Below are 22,248 nucleotides of genomic sequence, written 5' to 3'. Positions count from 1 at the left end.
ATAATTGAAATGTAAAAAAATATATGCGCGCATTTTAGACACTTTACGGTCAAGCATTTGCGGATGTAATGAGTGCAGTGTGAGTGTGTGCAGCGCCCCTGGCCTCGAGTAAAACACATTGGATCATCAGCAGCAGCTTTCATTGAGGGGAAACAGAGAAAGAAGGGGCTGTCAGAGACTTCAGGCGGACTGTATTTCAGGAGCGGGGGCCAAAAAACCCAAGCGGGCAAGCGTGTGTGTGTAGGCAAGAAGGCCAATTGCGTTTAGCCAGAGATGACGGAGGTTAGCGAGATATTGATGTCGGTTCTGTCTACGATTCGGGTTCCGAGGCCCGGAGATCGTGTTCACAAAGACGAATGCGCCTTCTCATTCGCCAGCCCAGTGAGTTCAGTAGACTGCACAGTCATCGCGCACTTTCGGGAATTTTTATTTATTTATTTGCTTGTTTGTATAAGGTTGCTGTTTTGCTTTTGTCTTCTTACCATCTGTGAGAAGCGGATCGCTAACTAGCGCTCATTTAGTGCTCAAGTTTGCACTATTTTCCTTCATTAGGTCATACGAGTCATCATTGCACTGTTGACTCTGCACTCTTTGGTTACATCTCGATTAAGCCATTCATTTTCTGTAACTTTAAATGATCAGATTATATATAACTTTAGCTAGCTGTGAGCTAGTTATAACGCTAAGTTTAGCTAGAAGCTGCAAAGTTTCTTATCTTGAGAAGCCTGTGTGCTTCTGTATCATGCGCGTGAATGTTATTTTGTGGTGTGCGCGTGAGACCGCCTCATTGAGCGCGTGGTGCTGCTGACCAGCAGTATTTTGTTATAACAGTTCTTTCCGATTGTTTCAGGAGAGTGAGGGAGGCTTGTATGTCTGTATGAACAGCTTTCTCGGCTATGGAAGTAAGTACGTAGACCGACACCACGCCAAAACTGGCCAGAGAGCTTACCTGCACATCACCAGGACCCGGAAAACACAGGTAAGCACATGACGCATCATTCAGTGAATTTATGAATAATAAAGTATGATTTGAGTACGTTCATATATCTTTAAAGTCTCCATTCTCCAAACAGAATTGTAAAAAAAAAGAAAGAAAATAGATTGATGACAAACAGGTTTCCCTAACACTCCTCCTGTCTTTCATTGGCCAGACAAACAGAGTCCCGCCCCCAGACTCGTGTCATTGGTTTAGCCAGTGTTGCTGTTTCAGGCTGGGTGGGACACAGCAATTATTAATGTTCAACATTTGGGTTGGGAAGTAAAAATCCTATTCATTTATTTAATTTTCATAATAATTAAGGATATTTTAATAACCATTAAAGCCAGACTTCTTATTAATCAATGATATATTGAAGCCATTTGTTGAAACCATCAGCCTAGATTTTCAATAAAATTTGTTTAACAGTGGAATTCCTGTTGAAGAACTACATTAAACATTACCCATGAATGTCCAAAGAAATCTCCACCAATCAGGGAATTGTGACTAGCAAATCATGCAGAAACACCTCTCTGTGATCACCCACTTCAATAAAGCACTCCGAATGTTGTAACCATCAATCTCCCTACACTTTCAAACTAATTAAATATTTGTTTGCATATTTTGCAATAAATGTAAATAAACTGCTTCTATGTATGTAAGCAGCATTTGTCAAATTTGTCATTTGCAATGCTATATGGGATTGTAGTTCAACAAAGCCGTTAAGGTCGGATTGAAATGAAAATTCATCTTGTCTACTTTCTAAATGCATGCTATAGATCTAATTGAGAACAATTCATGCCTATGTTTTTTGACCTAGTATAATGTTTAATCAAAATGACATAACAGGTCCTTCCTGTGAAAATAACAAGCTTTTCTGCAAGTTCATGTTCATCCACCTCCACTTTTGATTGCAACACCCACATCTTAAAATCCACATAAACCGATGCATAGAACCAATAAATATTTTTTTTTTTTTGATGTTCTGTTACACTCAGATATGCATCACAATACTTAAGATAAGATCTGTCCCCACTTCCGTTTCATTGCGACTTTAATTACTCTACACAGTCTTGTACCTTTTGTATTTTTGTCTGATTTTCCCCAATGGGAAAATTTAATAGAAAAAATACCGTAACCAAGGCTGCAAAAAAAAAAAAAAAATGGTGTGGGCACTGTATAGCTAAACAGTTCATAGACTTTTCTGGAAAATCAACATGCACGACACGTGGCTTATTTATGTCTCTGCATATTAATATGGTATAGGAGAAACTATTTGAATGAAAAACATATTAGACCTTTAATTCACTGTAGTTGATGTGCGACTCTTCATGTCAATGCTTTTGAACTAAGCAAATACGAATTGCACAACAAAGCTTTGTAGTGTCTTGTTTCTTGTGCTGTTCTTCTGGCAAATGTAGACTAACCTTGTCTGTCTATCAGAAGGAGGATGATCCCAATTCTGGATCCGGTGATCCTCCCAAAAAGAAGCCCACAAGACTGGCCATTGGTAAGCACTTGCTTTCTTTTGCCCTCAGTCTTAGTGTAATATTTTAGTACACGCTAGTTTTTATTGTAAGTAAGCTTATATTATTTTATGAAACATAAAAGGATGTAAAGCTTTCATGTTTTTCTCGTAGGGATTGAGGGAGGGTTTGATGTTGATCAGGAGCAATATGAGGAAGAAGTCAAGGTGGTTCTGTTCCCAGACCGACAGGAAGTAACATCAGAGGATCTAGGCTCCATGCCAGATGTTGTTCGGGAGAGGGTGAATATCATTTTATATTATTGTATTTTTTAACATTATTTTTCACTATGTAATAATAACAGACTTGTGGATGGCATGTTCATTTTCTTATTAAGCTGTAATAGTCAGTTTATAGACTGTTAACTTTTTATTTATTTACCAGATATAATGCTATATAGTCATAATTAAGTGTAAGCTTTTCTAACTATCATTCTCTGTGTTGTTGTCATTCTCGCTTGCAGGTGTCTCTGTCGATGGCGGGGCTGCAGGCAGCAGACTCGGTGTCACATGCTCTGCAGGTGCAGCAGTGGGACGGTGAAGTGCGACAGGAGTCAAAATACGCAGCTGAACTTAAACAACTCGACAATGGGGTCAAAATCCCTCCAAGGTATACACACGTGCAAATGTTGTTGACACATTTGTAGGGCTGTAATCAACCAAAGAAAATCTTGGTCGACTAAAGTCCTGAAATTTTCGACTAAAAATCGGCTAAAAATGACGTTAGGAAAAAAAAAAAACTTTAAATTAATTAGCTGCGCACTGTGCGCCTTGTTGTCCGCCTAAATGAATTATAAATAAACATAAAAAAACTAGTAGGCTATTTGCAGTATTAAATCGTTTTTGACGTAATTATTTTGCACTGAAATGAGTCTGACACACGAGTCTGTCGGCTCTGGCAGCGTTGCTTCACGTGCACCTGCGAAATATCAGATCAGAGCCTATGAAAATAGTAATATGTTGTCAACTAGTGATATCATGACAAGAACTTTTGAGGAATATGTAACATAATTTAGACAATTGTTTTTGTCATATGTATTATAATAACTGACAGACACTATAATTTCAGCGAATAGACTATTATAGACGAATAGACTATTAACTTAAAGCTTTTACTCTTAAACACAAAAGGCACGTCCACTTTAATAAAAAAAAAAATTATTAAACAAACCAGATCAAGTAATAATATTCAGCAAACCTTCTAGTAGCCTACTTTCTTCAATCTGTCTCTCTTCTCCAGTGGGTTGGGCTAATCCAAAAGAAGTGAAAACAAGGGGGGTGTTCTGAAGACAGACTGTTACCTGTGAAACAGCGGTGCTCTGAAAACACCCCCATTAGCAATTAGTGCTTTCCACCTGATGAAATGAACGCGGCAAAACTGATGAAATGAACTCGACAAAACTAATAAAATGAACGCGAAAGTAAAAGAGGCAGAATCAGAATTTTGGTCGAGCCAGAACGTATCGACCAAATAATCGACTAATCGACTGGGAGATTACAGCCCTACACATTTGATATGTACTGCTGCTAAGCTCTGAGAATATGATCCCAGAGGAAGTTACAGTAATTGATTGTTTGCATTTAGATGCTCCTATCTTTCTTTCAGTGGTTGGAAGTGTGAGGTCTGTGACCTCCAAGAGAACATCTGGATGAATCTGACAGATGGGAAGGTTTTGTGTGGGCGGAGATATTTTGATGGATCGGGAGGAAATAACCACGCCCTCTTGCACTACCAGCAGACCGGATACCCATTGGCTGTCAAACTCGGCACAATAACACCTGACGGAGCAGGTGAGATTATCACACAAAATCTACTGGAGTCTAAGTAAATGGTCTCTTCTGCTTCTTCCATTGGTCTCTTCTGCTAACCACGGCTGCATTTATTTATTTAAAAATACTGTCAAACTATAATGTTAAATATCATTGCATTTCAAAACATCTTTCAATATATTTTAAAATATAATTTATTTCTGTGATGGCAAAGCTGAATTTTCAGCATCATTACTCCAGTTTTCAGTCACATGATCTTTCAGAAATCATTCTAATACATATACTGATTTGGTTAATGTTATCATCAATGTTGAAAACAGTTGTGCTGCTTAATATTTTTGTGGAAATCATGATGCATGTTTTCCAGGATTTATTTATTTATTTATTTTAAATAGAAGGCTTTTTTGTCATCAATGTATTTATTCTCACTTTTGATCAATTTACAGTGCTCTTTTCTGTAAAAAAAAAAAAAGGGGGTATATTTGAAGACATTGTGTGCTGTGTGTCTGTCTTTGCAGATGTCTATTCATATGATGAAGATGATATGGTATTAGATTCTAAGCTTCCAGAACACCTTTCTCACTTTGGCATCGATATGATGACTATGGAAAAGGTACAGTCATTCCTAAAATCTCTGCAAGATGGGCTTTCATTCTTAAAGTGCTTAAGAAGCTGTTCAAAAAAAGCTGGTGTTAAAGTGTGTTCCTCCCTCTGTCAGACGGAAAGAACCATGACTGAGCTGGAGATCGCAGTGAACCAGCGTGTGGGCGAGTGGGAGGTGATTCAGGAGTCGGGCACCACTCTGAGGCCCATGTGGGGCCCGGGGCTCACCGGTATGAAGAACCTGGGAAACAGCTGCTACCTCAACTCTGTCATGCAAGTGCTCTTCACCATCCCAGACTTCCAGACCAAGTTAGTGTCTTTCAGAGTGCTTTTGCCATGTTTTTCATATACACTACCGATCAAAATATTGGGGTCAGTAAAAAATGTTTTAAATACTTTTATTCAGCAAGGACACATTAAAATTGACAGTAAATACATTTATAATGTTACAAACTATTTCTATTTCATATAAATGTGTTTATAACTGTTCTTTTGAACTTTTTATTAATCAAAGAATCCTGAAAAAAAATGTTTCAAAGATATTAAGCCAAACGGTTTTCAACATTGATAATCAGAAATGTTTTTCAAGCACCAAATCAGCATTTTAGAATGATTTCTGAAGGATCATGTGACACTGAAGATGTAATGATGCTGAAATTTTTAATTTACCATCACAGGAATATATTACATTTTAAAATAGAAAATAGTTATTTTAAATCGTAATAATATTTCACAATATTACATTTTTGTGTTTTTGATTAAATAAATGCAGCCATGAAGGGCTTATTTTAAAAACAAACAAAAAAATCTTACAGACCCCAAAGTTTTGAATGGTAGTGTATGTGTATTAGACATGAATGTTTTATATATTTTTATATTCATAAGTTAACTATTGCTGAAATAAAATGAAGTCTCTAAATGCGTCTTTGGTTCCTCTCGCTCTTTAACTGTCAGATACGTTTCCAACATTGACAAGGTCTTTGCTGAGGCGCCCAGTGACCCTACCCAGGACTTTAAGACTCAAGTGTGAGTACCTGACCTACAAACCTTTAAAATAGGGGTGTGTGTTTAGTGATCGTCCACCCCAAAATCTTCAACCTGAAGTTGAGTAAATGATGACAGAATTTTCCTTTTTGGCTGAACTATCCCTTTTATACCATACTTCCAGCAGAGGTCACTATACATCAGTTCTCTCTCTCTACTACCTGAAAGAAAGCAGGGAAAAAACATGAACATCTACTTAGAATTTTTTTTCAAAAAGCTTAAACACTACAGCAATTTGATGAAATAACCAAAAATGTTCTCTTTCTTCCTTCCTTTTCACTCTTTAATATCAGAGCAAAGCTGGGCTATGGCCTTCTGTCAGGAGAGTACTCTAAGCCGGCCCCGGACCCCGGAGATGACCCCAGTGCCTCCACCGAACCCAGGGTACACGCGCACACACACCCACCTTTTAACAATTCGAATTCACCGGGTCTCATTCAGGAAAGAAGAGCAGAATTTATGTGCAAATCTTTCATAAATTTTTTCTAATGAAAAGTCATTCTGTTTATGTTTAGTTGTTGAGATAAGCCATTCATAAATGATTTTGTTTGTACAGGGTGACCAGGTTGGGATAGCACCTCGCATGTTCAAAGCTCTGGTTGGACGAGGCCATCCGGAGTTCTCGACCAATCGGCAGCAGGATGCGCAGGAGTTTCTTCTTCACTTTATAAATATGGTGGAGGTAATGATGATGACTTTCTCCTGCTGTCTTTGTTTTTCTCTACTTGTGCATTCGCTCAATTCAGCTTTTCTTTATGTTGGTCAGAGGAACTGTCGGTCTGGCATGAATCCCTCAGAAGCTTTCCGCTTCCTGGTAGAAGAGAAGATCGTATGCCAGCAGTCACAAAAGGCCAAGTATACGCAACGAGTGGACTACATTGTCCAGCTGCCCGTTCCCATGGACCAGGCAACTAATATGGGTTAGACACTTATTGGAATGTAGTTTACTTAATTTCCAGGAAAAAAAAAATAAAATAATACTCCCATTTTATCCTTCCTCTCATTTATCATCTTCTCTTCCTGTTTATCAGAGGAGCTACAAGAAGCGGAGCGTCGCCGTGATGAGGCGGAGTCATCTGGAGCCCCTCCCCCCGCTGTGACACGTGCTCAAATCCCATTTGCTGCCTGTTTGGCTGCTCTCAGCGAACCAGAAACACTCACAGATTTCTGGAGCTCTGCAGTGCAGGCCAAAACCACTGCCACAAAGTAATAATAATATTCATTTATGTTTTTTTAGTCAGTCTTTGGGTTTCTTCTGTGTGTTAATATATCTTTGTTTCTAGGACCACTCGCTTTGCTTCATTTCCTGACCATCTTGTTATCCAAATCAAGAAATTTACTTTTGGCCTGGATTGGGTTCCTAAAAAACTAGGTGAATCTCTCTCTCTCTCTCTCTCTCTTTCTCTCTCTCTCTCTCTCTCTCTCTCTCTCTCTCTCTCTCTCTCTCTCTCTCTCTCTCTCTCTCTCTCTCTCTCTCTCTCTCTCTCTATCTATATATATATATATATATATATATATATATATATATATATAAAATATTTATTGAAGACCTCTGCTAAAACATGTTCATTCTGTACAAATACATCTATAAATGAAAATAATTCAGTTAATTGGTTTACAGCCATAGTTTGAAGACTAATATATGATCATTTTATTAGATGTGAGCATTGACGTTCCTGACACACTGGATCTGAGCACGCTCCGTGCCATGGGACAGCAGCCAGGGGAGGAGCTTCTGCCAGAGGTGGCCCCGCCTCCTCTCATGACCCCCGATGTGGAGGTTAAAGGTATCCTGGGTTCCCACGGCAACGAGGAGGACGACTCTCTCTACTCCCCACTGCTGTGTCAGTCTGTCTTTTCTCCTCTTTCCGACTGCATCTGTCTTCACTTGAGCCTGTCTTTCATTCTTTTTCTTTTTCCTTTGCTTTCTTCTTTTTGTCTTCTTTTGTTCATTAAATTAATTTGCTTTAGTTCAAGATAAACACTTTTTTAATGTGTTGCTCTCTATATACATGATGTATCATACAGCCTCAGTATTTAGTTTTCAATTAAATGGAATTTGTCTTGGATTTAAGCATTGGTTAAACTTTTTTTTCCATTTAATTTTGATTAGCATTCAGTCTGTGTAATGATTCCTTGTATCAAAAGCTGTGTGTAGACCACTCTCTCTCTCTGTCTGTCTCTTAGCTCCGGTGTTGGATGACTCCACAGTGTCTCAGCTCTGTGAGATGGGTTTTCCTCTGGAAGCTTGCCGGAAGGCCGTGTACTACACGGGCAACACTGGCATCGACGCTGCTATGAACTGGGTGATGGGGCACATGGATGACCCTGGTAAATACATTCATCAATGAGTGTCAACTGTAAAGAGGATTTAAAGCAGTATGCAGATTTAGAGTAATAATTCTGTGTGTGATTTTTCTGCAGATTTTTCCGCACCTTTAGTGTTGCCTGGCTCTAGTTCTGCTCCTGGCACAACACCCACTGAAAGTGTACCTGAGGAACACCTTGCAACCATCGTTTCTATGGGCTTCAGTCGAGACCAGGCCACTCGTGCTCTTAGAGCTACGGTGAGAGGCAAAAATATATTGATGCATAGATCTGATTTTTTTCCAACAATGTTTTATAGATAAACCTACTGATAGCTACCGCAATCTGTTTCCTCAAATATGGTACTTTTTTAAAGAATTATTAGATATGTTAGAACAATAAATACAGGGTTTTTCCTGCATAATTACAAGGCAATTATAATTGACAATTCTGTCAAATTTCGTTCCTCCTCCGGCTCTCGACAAAACTCAGACAGACAGTCACATGCTCAGATACACTTTTTCCACCGTGACTATTCTGTTGCGGGCCAAGTAATAAAAACATAACATTCCAATGAGTCGAGGGTGGATGACAGATAAATCATTATAATGTGTTGAGTTTAATAAAGACACAGAACTCTCATCATGGTAAAACGCAATGAACGTGCGTCACTCTTTTACTTTCGTTTTCAACAACGTAATTCTCTTCGGGGAAAACCAATCAAGGAAAACATATCAGGGCTCGACATTAACGCTTGTCCGGGACACGTGTTTTTTTTGAAGGGACACGTGAGAGAGAATTGTACTTGCCCAACTGGACAAATGCCCTGATTAAAACGGCAATATCAAAAAATAAAATAACAAGGGAATCACAGAAAAGGCGATTTCATTTAATGTAAGTGGCGATTGATAGCCTATAGTTGATAATAATATAGATGTCTTACCGTGTTTCCCAACGTTTTGATTGTTAACAGCCTAGTGTCTTATTCTAATTAAATGTATTGATCAAATTGAAGAATTTGAAATGAAAGATGGAGCATGCATTTAATAAAATTAGGGGGGGTATGCCCCCAGACCCCCATTGAGCTACTGTGGTCCACCCACAAAAATACTGTGGGAAACACAGTAGGCTATATGATGGTCTACGAAAAATACTACTTAAACATACATGATCAGGATTTTACCATCTCCACCTCGTTTTGAGCCAGGAAAAACCCTGATATATTTCTGTATCGTTAAGCCCCTTCACAGAGATTCCGGAAAATACACTGATAATGTGTCCCGGGATTTGTCCTGGAATCGTTTGATTTTGGTTCATTCACACTGCTAGTGATTTTCTGGAATCTGTGCATGTGTTCACACACATCCCGTAAAGACATGTGACATCAAGATGTGATGTATAATGTAAGCGTCAAAAAACATTAGCTAGTGTTGTAGAACTAAAGAGAGAGGCTCCCAGGAGCGCGCTTAAACATCACACTTTTGATTTTCCCGGCAAAAACGGCAAATAACAGTATCCTTCACTTAAAATCAGTAAAAATTTCTTCTTTGTTAATGTGTAACGTTGACCTTGATCTGCATTTAAAACCCACGGTCAAAGAGTCGCTCTAACTACCGGTACGTAATTTTGATGACACTTCACTAAAACGCATCCCTTACGGCATTGGTCCTGCCTTTAGTTCACACAGTGCACGTTCCGGGACTGATCCCAGCAATGTTACTAGATCTCCATCCCGGGGTCAATCCCAAGATGTGTTTCCGTTCACACAGAAGGCACTCTAGCAATTTATATGGCAATTTTCTGGGATCAATGCTCTGTGTGAAAGGGGCTTTAGTTAATGTAAGAAATATTTCATCTTTTTAATAGTTCTCACAACAACAAAAAACTTGCAATTACTCGTCTCACTTAAAAGCTACTTCTATATTGCACTGAACAATTAATAATATACAACAATACACTGTGCACAAAAGTTTGGGATTGATTTTACGTTTAAAAAAATATTTTTGAAAGTGTTTATGCTCACCAAGGCTGCATTTATTTGATGAAAAAGTCAAAAACAGTAATATCATGAAATATCATTAATTTTTATGTGAAGCAAAGCTGAATTTTCAACAAGAATTACTCCAGTGACTTCACATGATCCTTCAGAAATCATTCTTATGCTGATTTGGCGCTCAGGAAACATTTCTTATAATCAATTAGGGCTGCCCTCAACTAAAGATTTTTCTAGTTGACAAGTAGTCGTTCATTAAACGATTAGTCGACTAATCGCGCGTTCATATTAACAATTCATAAATCATAACAACGAACCTTTATTTGCATATATATTACTAATCAGCGCTCAAATGCAAGCATAAATCTTGCCACAGCACACCAGCAAACAAAATGATTATGAGTGTGTCGTGAAAAAACAGAAGGAGACTGTCTAAACATTTTAATAATTTATTGATAATGTTTTGGCTGGAGAGATTAAGTCACGCTGCCGACTCGTCATCTCGGCAGTAGTGGGGAAATATTTTTTGTTACATTATAAATGTCTTTAATGTCACTTTTGGTCAATTTAATGTCGATGCTCACCAAAAAAAAATCTGACTGACCCCAAACTTTTTAACAGTTGTATAATCTTATGAACTGATATTCCATGAATTGTTGCAGTAAAAAAATATTTCTTATGGTTAAATGAATGACCAAAAGCATAACATTGCCCCCAATGTTGCATACAAGCTAGTTACCACACTGTATTTACCTCACTACCATAAATATTACATTCCTTTTAATTTGTGACACCGAAGAAGTAAATCATTCTTCAAGATATCTTCCTTTTTTAATTTTTTTTTATTCTTGGGTGAACAATCCCTTTCATGTTAAAAAAAGAAACTCGCACAAATCGAGGTCTTTAATGTTGGTAATAGGTTACAAAAATTGCAAACGTCAAATAAAGTGAACAGAAAATAAACCAGTCAGTATGTTATGAATGCAATGCACCTTTTCAAAGGCCATTTGTTATCTCTTTCTTTTAAGAGATTCAGGCCCATATTTTTCAATTTCTGTTTGTAGAATAATATTCTAGAGCGTGCTGTGGACTGGATCTTCTCTCATCTGGATGATCTGGAGTCCATGGATGTGTCTGAGGGTGGACGCTCAGAGGGAGGAAGTGAAGCCAGTCGGGAACCACCTCCAGGACCACGTGTCCGTGATGGAGCAGGAAGTAAGTGTGTTTGTGTGGCATTTTATAAAAAAATTTCTTAAATATTATGCTCTCTTCTAATGATTCAAATCTTTCCCATCCTTTTGTCCTGAAGAGTATGAGCTTTTTGCGTTCATCAGTCACATGGGATCGAGCACAATGTGTGGTCATTATGTCTGCCACATCAAGAAGGACCAACAGTGAGTGAAGTTCTCTCTCCATCAGTGGACTCCAATCCCTCTATTATTATTCATATGCAGCTCTTGTACAGCAATATCACCTTCTCAGTATTCATTCTCTTCTCAGTGGTTTTATATCCAGTGTCTGTCTTTGTTTCTTGCAGGTGGGTAATCTTTAACGATCAGAAAGTTTGTGCCTCTGAGAAGCCACCTAAGGACCTGGGCTACCTGTACTTTTACAGGAGAGTGGTGGAATAAAGTAAACTAGAATAGTATCTTTCTCTCTCTTTCACCCAGACACACACACTCACACACTTCTCTATCTGATCCACTGGAAAAGTAGGTAACAGACTCCTGCTTCTGAACTGATGCGCCATTTAATAAGTCAAAGCACTTCTCCATCGAATTTATTCACTACCGAGAAAAACCAGACGTAATAAAATGGAAGGAAAAAAAAAGAGATGTAGGATGTGCGGATTAGAGTGTTCTTACTCGAAACGCCCATATGTTGTACAATGCCTTACCACACACTAGTCTCCTTCGTGCCTCCCCCTGATTGGATTGTGACTATTGTGACATCATCGCTTCTAGAGCTAAGCTCCACCTTCCTTCCCTTTATGTGTTCCAGAATGTTTCTGCAAAATGTTTAATGACAATATCACTAAATCACAAAACAAAACAGCTAAATATTATATATTGGAATTTTAAATTTAAAAAAAAAAAAGAATGCAAAAGGTATTGTGCGGTTTCACTTTTTTCCTTATGGTTTGTTCTCCTTTTTTGGGGGAGGAAAGAATTAATTTTGTTCTTTTTGCTTTAAAATAAAAAATGTCTCTTTGCTTCTTCTGACTCTGTGTATTGTGATTATGGGTGTGTATAAAGGAACTTTGTTAGCAGTAATGATCGTATTACAGGAAGGAACAAACTGAAAGTGCAAAGATTGTTGATAAATGTGAAAGCAATGAATTAAACATGAATTAAATGCAAAAACGACACTAATGACATTTAATTAAGCATATCTGGTTAACAATGGAGAGTTAAAGCGTCGTTTGTCTTACTGCTGTCAAGCTTTGACGGTAAGTAAATTACAAAGCTCTTTGAATCTTAAGTGAATCTACATAACGTATCACATTTGCAAGCGTTGTCTGTAATGAAATGTCAATACTGAGAATCTGAGATTAATGTGCACGTGCTATTTAGGCCTGTTGATTTAGGTGTAAAATACTAATATCAATTAATGTTTAACGTTTTACCGTAATTCTCAAATCTATCAAGGATTTCCCACTGCGAAGTACATGTGAGAGGCGTTTTCTGCCCTACATTGGTTTCTGCTCTCCAAAAACACTTTTTTTCTTTCTTCCGCTGTCTCACCTCATTTGAGATTCTGGTGCAGCCTGGTTAAGGTTTTCGTATCGGCTAGTTTCTCACACGCGCTGGTTTTTGCCAGTTGGACTAAAGGCTCATAAACATTTTTTGAAACTTTGTTAACAAATCAGAAAACGGCATTCAAACGTGAGTATAAACAGCAGAGCTTTCAACAATGAAATCTATTATCTAACTTGTCTTGCATACGCGAAGGGTTTTAAATAAAAATCGTGACAAAAACAAACAAACAAACAAAAAAGTGATGCAACTGAATGATATATTTTTTTTAAGATAAATCTGTCTTCAATTCCTAGATGAGATACGGATATATTATTTTAGAACCAAAAGAGGATAATATTTCTTTAACACTCGATCATGAAGCTCATTTATATATATATTTTTTGTTTTGTTTTAATATAGGCTAGCCTATATTTTGTTTTCTTTTCGTTAACTTTAATGATTTTTAAATATATCGTCATATATAAGGACCGACTTTTTTACTAATAATAAATGTAACTTAAAAAGTAAAAAACAAATGTAGCCTATATACTGTAATTGTTTATTTTAAGAATTGAAAAGTAGACTAAATAAACGATTACAAGATTATAACGAAAGCACAGTATTTTGCAGGATTTACGAAAATGTTTCATCTTGTCATAGGCTAATAACCTGGATAAAAAACACAAATCTGTAATAAAAACAGCAGATTGAAATAGAAATGCTTATTTGCACCACAAACACTGTAAGGGAAATGTATATTATGCATTGAAGATACATTATAAAGCTTTGATATTTAAAAAAAAAAAAGTACAATAAACATTTTTATTCATTTTCTACCACTATTTGTGTATAATTTGGAGGCATCATATAGCCTATTTTGCTGGTGATAACTTGTTTAGCTTAATAGTAATACAAAGTGTCTTGGATATTTATCTAAAATTATTCAAATTTCATTTTAATCATTTAAATTAGGGCTATATTTACAGAGAAAAAAATATTTTAGGTTAAGAGAGAATGAAACGATATTACTGAAAGCAGTTGCACTTGTGGCTCACAGCCACATATGTTGATTTCCTGTTTACCCCTTTTTTTTCTTAGTTGTTAAAGCATGGGCCTCTTATATACGAAAGAAGATTATCAGATAGGATTTTCTCATGGAAATGAAACACCGGGCTTTTTGATTTAAAAAGAAACTTTACATTTCATTCAATATATTTTTTTTTAGAAAAAGGAACAGAATGCCAACTTGCAAGATCCTCTTTTTTCTCCTTCTTGGTGAGCATAAACCTTTTATTTATTTTAAACAGTCTATATATAATACTCTGCCTGCACAGCTTTGCTCTCTTTAACCCTCCCTTATTCTCCAACATTCTCTCCTTCAGCACTGTGTACATTGTGTGGGAAATGTGATAAGTTATATCAGCAAGTCGGGGGTGACATTTCCATGGATTGTGGAACCCTAAATAGGAACAGTGATGTAGAATGGAGATTGGACGACGTTCGCATTATTTTCATTAAGGGCAAAAGTGGAACTAAAATGACGGGTATCAGTTTCTTCTCCTTTTGACACAAAAATGATTGAATATGAAGTATTGTGAGGAGTCACGCTATAATTGATTTTATTTTTAAAGGTAGAACCCATAATAAGGATAAAGTAAGGGTAAATGACGGAACTTTGAGGGTTCCCAAACTGGAGACAAGAGACTCTGGAGATTATACCTGCGTTCAAACAGGGAAAAAATACACTCTGCATGTTGTGTCAGGTGAGAGACGACAGCAGTGGCGAGAACCTAGAGTTGGCTTTTTTATGTATTTATTTATTTATTTATTTATTTATTTTTAGAATGATTGTATTTTTCATATTTGCTCTCTTTTCTCTCTCTCTCTCTCAGTCTTTGCTACACCAGCAGTGCTGGTGCAGTCCAGTAAAGCAGAGCTGCACTGTGACATTACAGGAGACCCGAATGCTGAAGTAAAGTGGCTGAATCCCTTAAATGATGAAACAAATCATAAAAAACAAGTGATACAGCTGAAGCCTGTGACTTCAAAGGATAATGGCCAGTGGACATGTCAGGTCAAGGATTTGAAGATCAGTTTACAATTGACTGTTGTCGGTTGGTGTCCCTAATAGTTAATAAAAGTGTTTATATTATTATAATATTTCACATTTCATGCTATAAATGACATTTGTCTGGGTCTCCAACAGGTCTCCTGACCAAAGCTGTTGAAGTTGCTGAAGGGGGGAATGTAGTGCTGCCCTGTTCTCTTTCTCAGAGTGTATCTCAACGTGTTGAGGGTGGGAAGTGGAAGGCTGACCACCTCCCTGCAGACTCTTTCCCAACCCTGACGTCCTCAGATAGCAAAGGCTTACACTGGAATGGCATGAATTCATCAAAAGTCACATTTACTAGTGGACAACTCAGCACAAACTATGATGTCACATTGATGAAAGTGAATACCTTACACTGATCTTGCTTTGAATAAACTATACATAACATTTTCATGTTACACTCTTAAAAAAGTTTTTTTGGAAAAAAATAATTTGCATAATATATTAGTATAATTAGAATAATTTATTAGTATAATTTGGGTTCCACAAATAACCTTTAAGTGAAGAGTTCTGAAAAAAAATGTGAATAATTTTATAAAATGCATAATCTAAAGAGCCTTTAGTGCAATGAAAAAGTTCCATTGATGTTTAAGATTCTTCATGGAACCATAGATCATGCCAATAAAGAACCTTTATTTTAAGAGTTGACAGTCATTTCCTCTCTTATTCTCTCAGGCGCAGCCTAGTGATGCAGGGGACTATGTGTGTACGGTGAAGTTCGAGGGCGGAGCAGAGCTAACTGCAAAGACGAATTTGACGGTTGTGGCCAAACCTTCAGGTGAAACAAATCTACATTTCACAACTTTACAAAATCAGTCTTGTATGGATGCACTTTATATATCAGAACCACATCAGTCATAGTTATTGGCCAAATTGATTATCAGCTTATAGGTATCAGCCAGAATTGTAATATCGCTGCATTCCTACAGGAATTAATATAATTTCACAATAGAAAGGATGCATTTTATGTGCGTTGTGCACTAAGCAAAATCCCAGATCAACAGCTCAGTCTTAGTTTATAATGATCATTGAACAGGTGGAAGTGAACAGGAAGTCACTAAAGTGAGAGGAAAAAAACCTGCAGGTGGGGTACCATGGAGCAAGGAGATGCTTGGCTTAAAGCTGTGGATCTGGATTGCCGTAGGAGCCAGTGCTGTGGTTCTGATCGGACTTGTCGTTGTGATTGTTTTCGTCCAGCAAAGGAACAAACGAATGAAGGTGAGAGGAAGAAAGCCAGCAAGCTAGCAAGAAAGGAAGTGGCTCATTTAATGTTTTTTTTTTCTTTTATCTAGAAGAGAGTGAAAAAGCTGAGATCCATGCGGCAGCCTCTTACAGCCAAAGACTACTGCCAATGCAACTGCCAATACAACAGGTACCTCCTCTTCCTTTACTACACAGTGATACTTGTATTACTCACAGTCAGGCTTACTGAGCGTTTGTATGGTCTTTATGTTGCTTTAAAGGGATAGTTCACCTCTAAATAAAAAAATGTACACAAAAAGATATTTTGAAAAATGAGTTTTTTGTCAATGAAAGTCAACGGGGTTCTAAGTATCTTCAAAATATCTGCTATCGTTCTACAGAAGAAAGAAAGTGATAAAGGTTTGGAATGACATGAGGGTGAGTCAGTGATATCAAAATGTTCATTTCTAATGCTGCCATTTTGTTATATATTAAAATTAATTAAATTTTACTTTGTTATTTTTAATTTATCAGTTGATATTGCTTATTTAATGGTTTCTGCTCATTTCCCTATTGTTACATTTAGATTACCATTGCCTTTTTCCATAATGTTCATAATTCTGCCTAAATTCACTTTCAAGCATTTCAAGAGATTTATTTGAATATTTTAAAAGTTAAATATTTTAACTTATTTGGACAAAATGGTGTAGAATAGTGTAGTAGAATTTAAATAATCTGCCATTTATCTGTTATACGAAACAAAATATAATTTTTTATATCCATGAATCCCTATTGTTTATACCAAGGTTATTTTCGTAAATGAAAACTGAAACTAAGACTAAAACATTTTCGGAAAATTAAATAAAATAGAAAATTTCAACAAAAATGAAAAACTAAAACTAAACGAAACTAACAACAGTTACTGAAAATCTAACTGAATTAAAATAATAAAAAGCAAAAATAAATAATCTTTACTAATAAGCTCTCATCTTGTTCCGGAAAATCACTTTTTTTCCATTTCATTGCACTACTGTGGCAAGCCGTTTTAACATTTAATCCTTAAAACCTAATAGTATCTATTTTCATGCTACTTGTACTTATTTTTTAGATACTAGTATCTATTCCATTAAGTGCCAGTACTTATTCCAATAGTGTCTAGTATTTAATTATACCTAACTTGTTAAAGGAGAACTCCGGTCAATTTTAACATTGAGCTCATTTTTTTTGTAAATTTGGAGTGCTGTCAGTACAGAGAACAACGACAAAAATCAGTGTTGCCTACATCGTGTTATCCTCTTTTTAAAATTTGCACCCTGTTGACTTCAATGGGGCAAGTTTTAAACCTGCTTTTAGCCTCTTAACATCCTTGATGTGTCATTACAAGTGCACAGCCATGTGAGTGATTCCTTCAGAGTGAACGCGGGTGAATCTGACTGCAGTAGATGTGAAAGATATGAATAAAAGTGATGTTAATTCAGCCAGCGCACATACCTGTATTTACATCCTGTTTTCGGTTGAAGTCCACAGTAGTCGATTGTCGAGTTCACGCGCATAGGTTTAGTACGTACGATCATGCACCCGAACTCGACAATCAACTACTGTGGACTTCAGCCGAAAACAGGATGTAAATACAGGTACATTTTTATTCATATCTTTCACATCTACTGCAGTCAGATTCACCACGTGTTGACTCTGAAGGAATCACTCACATGGCTGGTGCACTTGTAATGACACATCAAGGATGTTAAGAGGCTAAAAGCAGGTTTAAAACTTGCCCCATTGAAGTCAACAGGGTGCAAATTTTAAAAAGAGGATAACACGGTGTAGGCAACACCGATTTTTGTCGTTGTTCTCTGTATTGACAGCACTCCAAATTTACAAAAAAATTAGCTCAATGTTAAAATTGACCAGAGTTCTCCTTTAAGAAACAATAGAACTAGTGTTTATTTTTTTGTTACATTTTAGATCAAAGATATCCTTACCTTAATAGATACTAGGACTATTTAAATAATCAGTATGCAATTAATATGTTGAATATTAATGAACCAACAACATGTCAAAGAGAGATGACACAGGAAATGGACTGAATTGAACAAGGACGTTTTTATAATAACAATATAATAATAGCATACCTTTTTAATGGTATTAGAGTAAAAAAAAAAAAAAAAAAGCATATGTAATATAGTGCATATATACTCTTATTTTGACATGACTCGCATTCTCAGTTTGATAAATATTAGATTCATTTTTTTATTTTATATTTTTATTATTTAATATTAAAGATTAATATTCAGAATTTTTGATTAAGGAATTATGAATGCTCTCCAAAAGTTCCAATCTCTGGGTTTTGTGGTTGTTTGGCTGGTGGGTATGAATCTGTTTTTGGATCTACTTAACTGTTGTTTGGATTTTATTATTGTCAGGTAAGTCTTTATTATGGCCTACTGTACATTCAAACCAATAAATGTCATATCAAACACATCTTTTATCACGTTCATGCTAACCAATTAGTTAGATAAACCAACAAAGCCAGTAACAATGTTCTATAGCCTTAGTTTAGTTTAGAACTCTGATGTTCATATGGAAATGCAGGTTTGAGAGGTGGCGCCCCGCCAAATCACGACTTGCTTTACGGCACAACGTCACATACTTCAACAACATATGAAGCAGCCTCTATTCAGACGTGCTCTATTCAGACTACTCATTTCAGACGTGAATCATGGCAGATTCGATGAAGAAAACAAAGAAAGCACGGTCGGAAGAGTCAAGGAAAAGAAAACAAGAAACGTACTTACGACAGCAACGTTAAATACAAGTACTCCACAGCGACTCTAGGGGTCGCTGTTTGACAAAAACGGTAACCGCATAGTATGCCTTTAATATTTTCTTATTAGTTCCTTAAAGCAACACTAGTATGTAACATTTTTTACCTTAAAATAATGTTTCCAAAATCGTTTCAGTGGTTCATCAAGTCGTAACAGGGTGAAAGGGACTTAAGCCTCCGCCTTTGCGGTCCGCGTTTCTGTAGTTCTAATGAGACATACAAATTTGACTTGATTTACGGCAAGCGCTACAATAGTCATTATTTTGTTTTTCTTCGTTTATGATGTGCGACAGTAGGCTGTGGAAGGCTAAATGATTTACGACAGCGGTAATGGACAATTCCTCTTCCAACCTGTAGGGGGACCGAAGAGGAAAAGTTCCATAGTGTTGCTTTAAGAGATTGAAGATATCTGCAAATTAATAGATACTAGTAGCTATTCTGTTTTGATATAATCTATTAATTTATGACATGTAACTATTCCAATTTTGACTAGTATCTTTTTAAATATTACTAGTAAGTATTTGTTAGATACTAGTACTTATTTATTAAATGCTATTATTTTTCATTAGATACTAGTACCTATTTTATAGATACTAGTAGTTATTCATTAGGTACTAGTACTTAGTTATTAGACACTAGTATCTTTTGTAATTGTTACTAACTATTCTTATTTTACTAGTCACAGCTGCTTTTGTTAGTCAGAACAGCCACTGTAGAGTTCAATTAAAAATCTTAGAATAGAATAGAATAAAAAATCTTACTAGTAACATTTGGAATAAATATTAGTATCTAATAAAATAGGTACTAGTATCTATTGAATAAGTACTAGTAGCTAATTAATAAGTACTGGTATCTAATTAATGGGTACTGGTATCTAATGAATAAGTACTAGTATCTATTTAATAGGTACTAGTATCTAATGAATGAGTACCAGTATCTAAAAAATAAGAACTATTTCTAATGAATAATCTATTAAAAAGGTACTAGCATCTAAAGAATAAGCACTTGTAGCTAATGAATAAGCACTAGTACTTAATGGAATAGATACTAGTATCTAAAAAATTAAGTACTAGTAGCATGAAAATAGATATTAGTAGGTTTTAAGGATTACATTTTAAAACGGCTTGCCATAGCCCGCGTCTTTTTTCCGTTTTTCAAAGCAAATTAGCAAAACCGCTTTCTGTGTGAACCAGCCTTAAGAAGCAGAAATGGCCAAATAAGTATATCCATCATGACTAGACTTCTTGTAAATACAGCTGTACCTTAATTCCAGGTAAGATAACCATCTCATGTGAAACTAAACAAGTTACCACACGTATTAGACAAGAGACCACCCTAAGCAGAAAACGGAAAAAACAAATAGCATGTCTAGCCCAGAAATAGACGTACATTGGTCAGAGAGGTAGGCCTATACTAAATGTCTGGTCTAAATAGAACATTTGAATATGAGTATAACTATGAGTATATGATTTTAAACGATGCAATAGACAAAAAGCATACTAAAAATGAATACAAGAATAATGTTTGAAAGGATTAATCATATAAATAACCTTAAAGAATAATCATAATAATCATACGCATATTTTTTTCTTTTTCTTATACGCCCCGTTTAACAAGATTTCATTTTTAATGTGAATGAGTATTACTTTTTTTGTTGCATTTGTTTGGTTCTTTGTTCATCCTCAAACAATTATTTAATTTTTATTATTAAGAGGTTTTCACAAGAGTTAACTATAAACTGCAACTAAACATATAAAAACTAAATAGAAATGTGTTCACAAAATAAAAACTAAACTAAATTTATAGGAAATTTGAAAATTATATTAAAAGAAAAACTAATTAAAAAATGCAAAACTATAATAACCTTGGTTTACACCACATCGTAGTTGCTGGTATAATGTCAAAATAAGTAAATGCAGGGATGTTATATTCAGTGTTTGGGAAAGCTACCTTTCAAAAGCAATGCTTTAAAGTATTGCATTACTTGTTAAAAAATAACTAATTACGTTACTTTTTATTAGAAAGTAATGCACAAGTTACATTTGCATTGCTTTTTGTCACTTGGGGTTGCTTGCTTGTTTGTTTTTTAATATCAAAGTAATTCATTACTTTACTAGTTACTTGAAAAAAGTAATCTGATTATTTTACTCTCATTACTTGTAATGCATTACCCCCAACACTGGTTATATTTACACAGTTACACATTTGGTTAGTAATATTTCCTTATTCGTAGTTAATAATTCATATCAGTTTAAAGCATAAATGAACGCAGTGTTAAAGCAATAATACTACAGTATTACAGATTTTCACAGCATTTGTTTGTTTGTAGAGCTGAGACAGAGATGGAGTTGGGACAGCAAGAGAGGCCGCTTCCAGTGCCCAGAAAACAGCGCAACCCGCGTACACATCCAGCAGGCCCAAACCATACATTCGACAAGTGCCAAGAGCAAGACTACTGAGGAAAAAATAAATAAATCATGCCACGCTGGGCCTGTGCTTTTAAATGTGCTTCTTGCTTAATGATGCCAACAATGCAAATGAATGAATATGCCATGATTACTGTACTTTTAAATCAAATCGTGCATTTTGCAGAATATATAATATAAATGTTTCAACAACTGTAATTTTTGAATGACAAGAATGTTGAATGTTGCAGTTTTTCTTTCAAAAAATAAAATTTGTATATTCTTTTTACATGCTTCTACTGTACATGTGTGGGTTTCTCTCTCTCTCTCTCTCTCTCTCTCTCTCTCTCTCTCTCTCTCTCTCTCTCTCTCTGTGTGTGTGTGTGTGTGTGTGTGTGTGTGTGTGTGTGTGTGCACACTATAGCTTTAATAAACAGAATTAAACTGGTGCAGCTGGAATTTTTTTTTAGTTCACAGGTGTCCATACATGCACAGCTGTTCTTAGACGTCAAAAACAAAACAAATGACTCAAATGTTTCTTTGTGAATGTGATTATATACAGCAATTGATACATTATACTTTCATATTAAGAACATTCATCTGATTTTGAGTACAAAAGTGTGTCTGTGTTTTGGCGTAGAATAACATAAAAATGCACTGTAAAGAAAGTTTAATTTCTTGAGCGCAACGTTTTTAGAACGCAGAGTCGTGCGCGCGAGACGCTGCAAAAGACGCGAGCTCAACGGTCACACTCGTCCGTCTACGGCGCGT

General features: G+C 36.1%; 2 protein-coding genes across 8 annotated transcripts; both read left to right on the top strand.

The window, feature by feature from the left end:
• The first annotated feature begins 45 nt into the window (after positions 1-45).
• Positions 46-12,440, top strand: usp5 (ubiquitin specific peptidase 5 (isopeptidase T)). Of its 2 annotated transcripts, none has more exons than XM_079894759.1 (20): positions 46-381; positions 851-979; positions 2,420-2,486; positions 2,617-2,744; positions 2,966-3,111; positions 4,108-4,292; positions 4,790-4,884; positions 4,990-5,183; positions 5,829-5,900; positions 6,212-6,302; positions 6,475-6,600; positions 6,685-6,838; positions 6,950-7,124; positions 7,202-7,290; positions 7,577-7,705; positions 8,106-8,249; positions 8,343-8,485; positions 11,283-11,433; positions 11,528-11,612; positions 11,756-12,440. In XM_079894759.1, the coding sequence occupies exons 1-20, from the start codon at positions 274-276 to the stop codon at positions 11,847-11,849; spliced, it is 2,505 nt and encodes an 834-aa protein (XP_079750885.1). In that variant the 5' UTR covers positions 46-273; the 3' UTR covers positions 11,850-12,440. The 2 variants fall into 2 exon arrangements, with proteins under 2 accessions (XP_079750885.1, XP_079750884.1); XM_079894758.1 differs by having other exon boundaries at positions 7,577-7,762.
• On the top strand, positions 12,219-21,926 carry LOC307172407 (basement membrane-specific heparan sulfate proteoglycan core protein-like). Of its 6 annotated transcripts, none has more exons than XM_079894761.1 (10): positions 12,219-12,326; positions 14,182-14,231; positions 14,339-14,500; positions 14,588-14,719; positions 14,849-15,070; positions 15,163-15,407; positions 15,742-15,844; positions 16,151-16,284; positions 16,359-16,438; positions 21,402-21,926. In XM_079894761.1, the coding sequence occupies exons 1-10, from the start codon at positions 12,241-12,243 to the stop codon at positions 21,529-21,531; spliced, it is 1,344 nt and encodes a 447-aa protein (XP_079750887.1). In that variant the 5' UTR covers positions 12,219-12,240; the 3' UTR covers positions 21,532-21,926. The 6 variants fall into 6 exon arrangements, with proteins under 6 accessions (XP_079750887.1, XP_079750886.1, XP_079750889.1 ...); XM_079894760.1 differs by having other exon boundaries at positions 12,231-12,326; positions 16,103-16,284; positions 21,402-21,925; XM_079894763.1 differs by lacking the exon at positions 12,219-12,326 and adding an exon at positions 12,487-12,667 and having other exon boundaries at positions 16,103-16,284.
• Positions 21,927-22,248: the final 322 nt, after the last annotated feature.

Source organism: Squalius cephalus (genome assembly GCF_949319135.1).
Source record: "Squalius cephalus genome assembly, chromosome: 15".
Lineage (NCBI taxonomy): Eukaryota > Metazoa > Chordata > Actinopteri > Cypriniformes > Leuciscidae > Squalius > Squalius cephalus.
Note: the sequence above shows the minus strand (reverse complement) of the source record. Positions and strands in the feature narration are given on the sequence as shown.

What these genes read in the sequence shown, in the direction of transcription:
- usp5 (XM_079894758.1), top strand. Translation starts at nt 274, where the DNA reads ATGACGGAGGTTAGCGAGATATTGATGTCGGTTCTGTCTACGATTCGG. An exon ending in GCCCACAAGACTGGCCATTG is followed by an intron (nt 2,487 to 2,616) that starts GTAAGCACTTGC and finishes TTTTTCTCGTAG; the next exon opens with GGATTGAGGGAGGGTTTGAT. An exon ending in AATAACACCTGACGGAGCAG is followed by an intron (nt 4,293 to 4,789) that starts GTGAGATTATCA and finishes CTGTCTTTGCAG; the next exon opens with ATGTCTATTCATATGATGAA.
- LOC307172407 (XM_079894760.1), top strand. Translation starts at nt 12,241, where the DNA reads ATGACAATATCACTAAATCACAAAACAAAACAGCTAAATATTATATAT. An exon ending in CCTCTTTTTTCTCCTTCTTG is followed by an intron (nt 14,232 to 14,338) that starts GTGAGCATAAAC and finishes TCTCTCCTTCAG; the next exon opens with CACTGTGTACATTGTGTGGG. An exon ending in GGTTGTGGCCAAACCTTCAG is followed by an intron (nt 15,845 to 16,102) that starts GTGAAACAAATC and finishes ATCATTGAACAG; the next exon opens with GTGGAAGTGAACAGGAAGTC.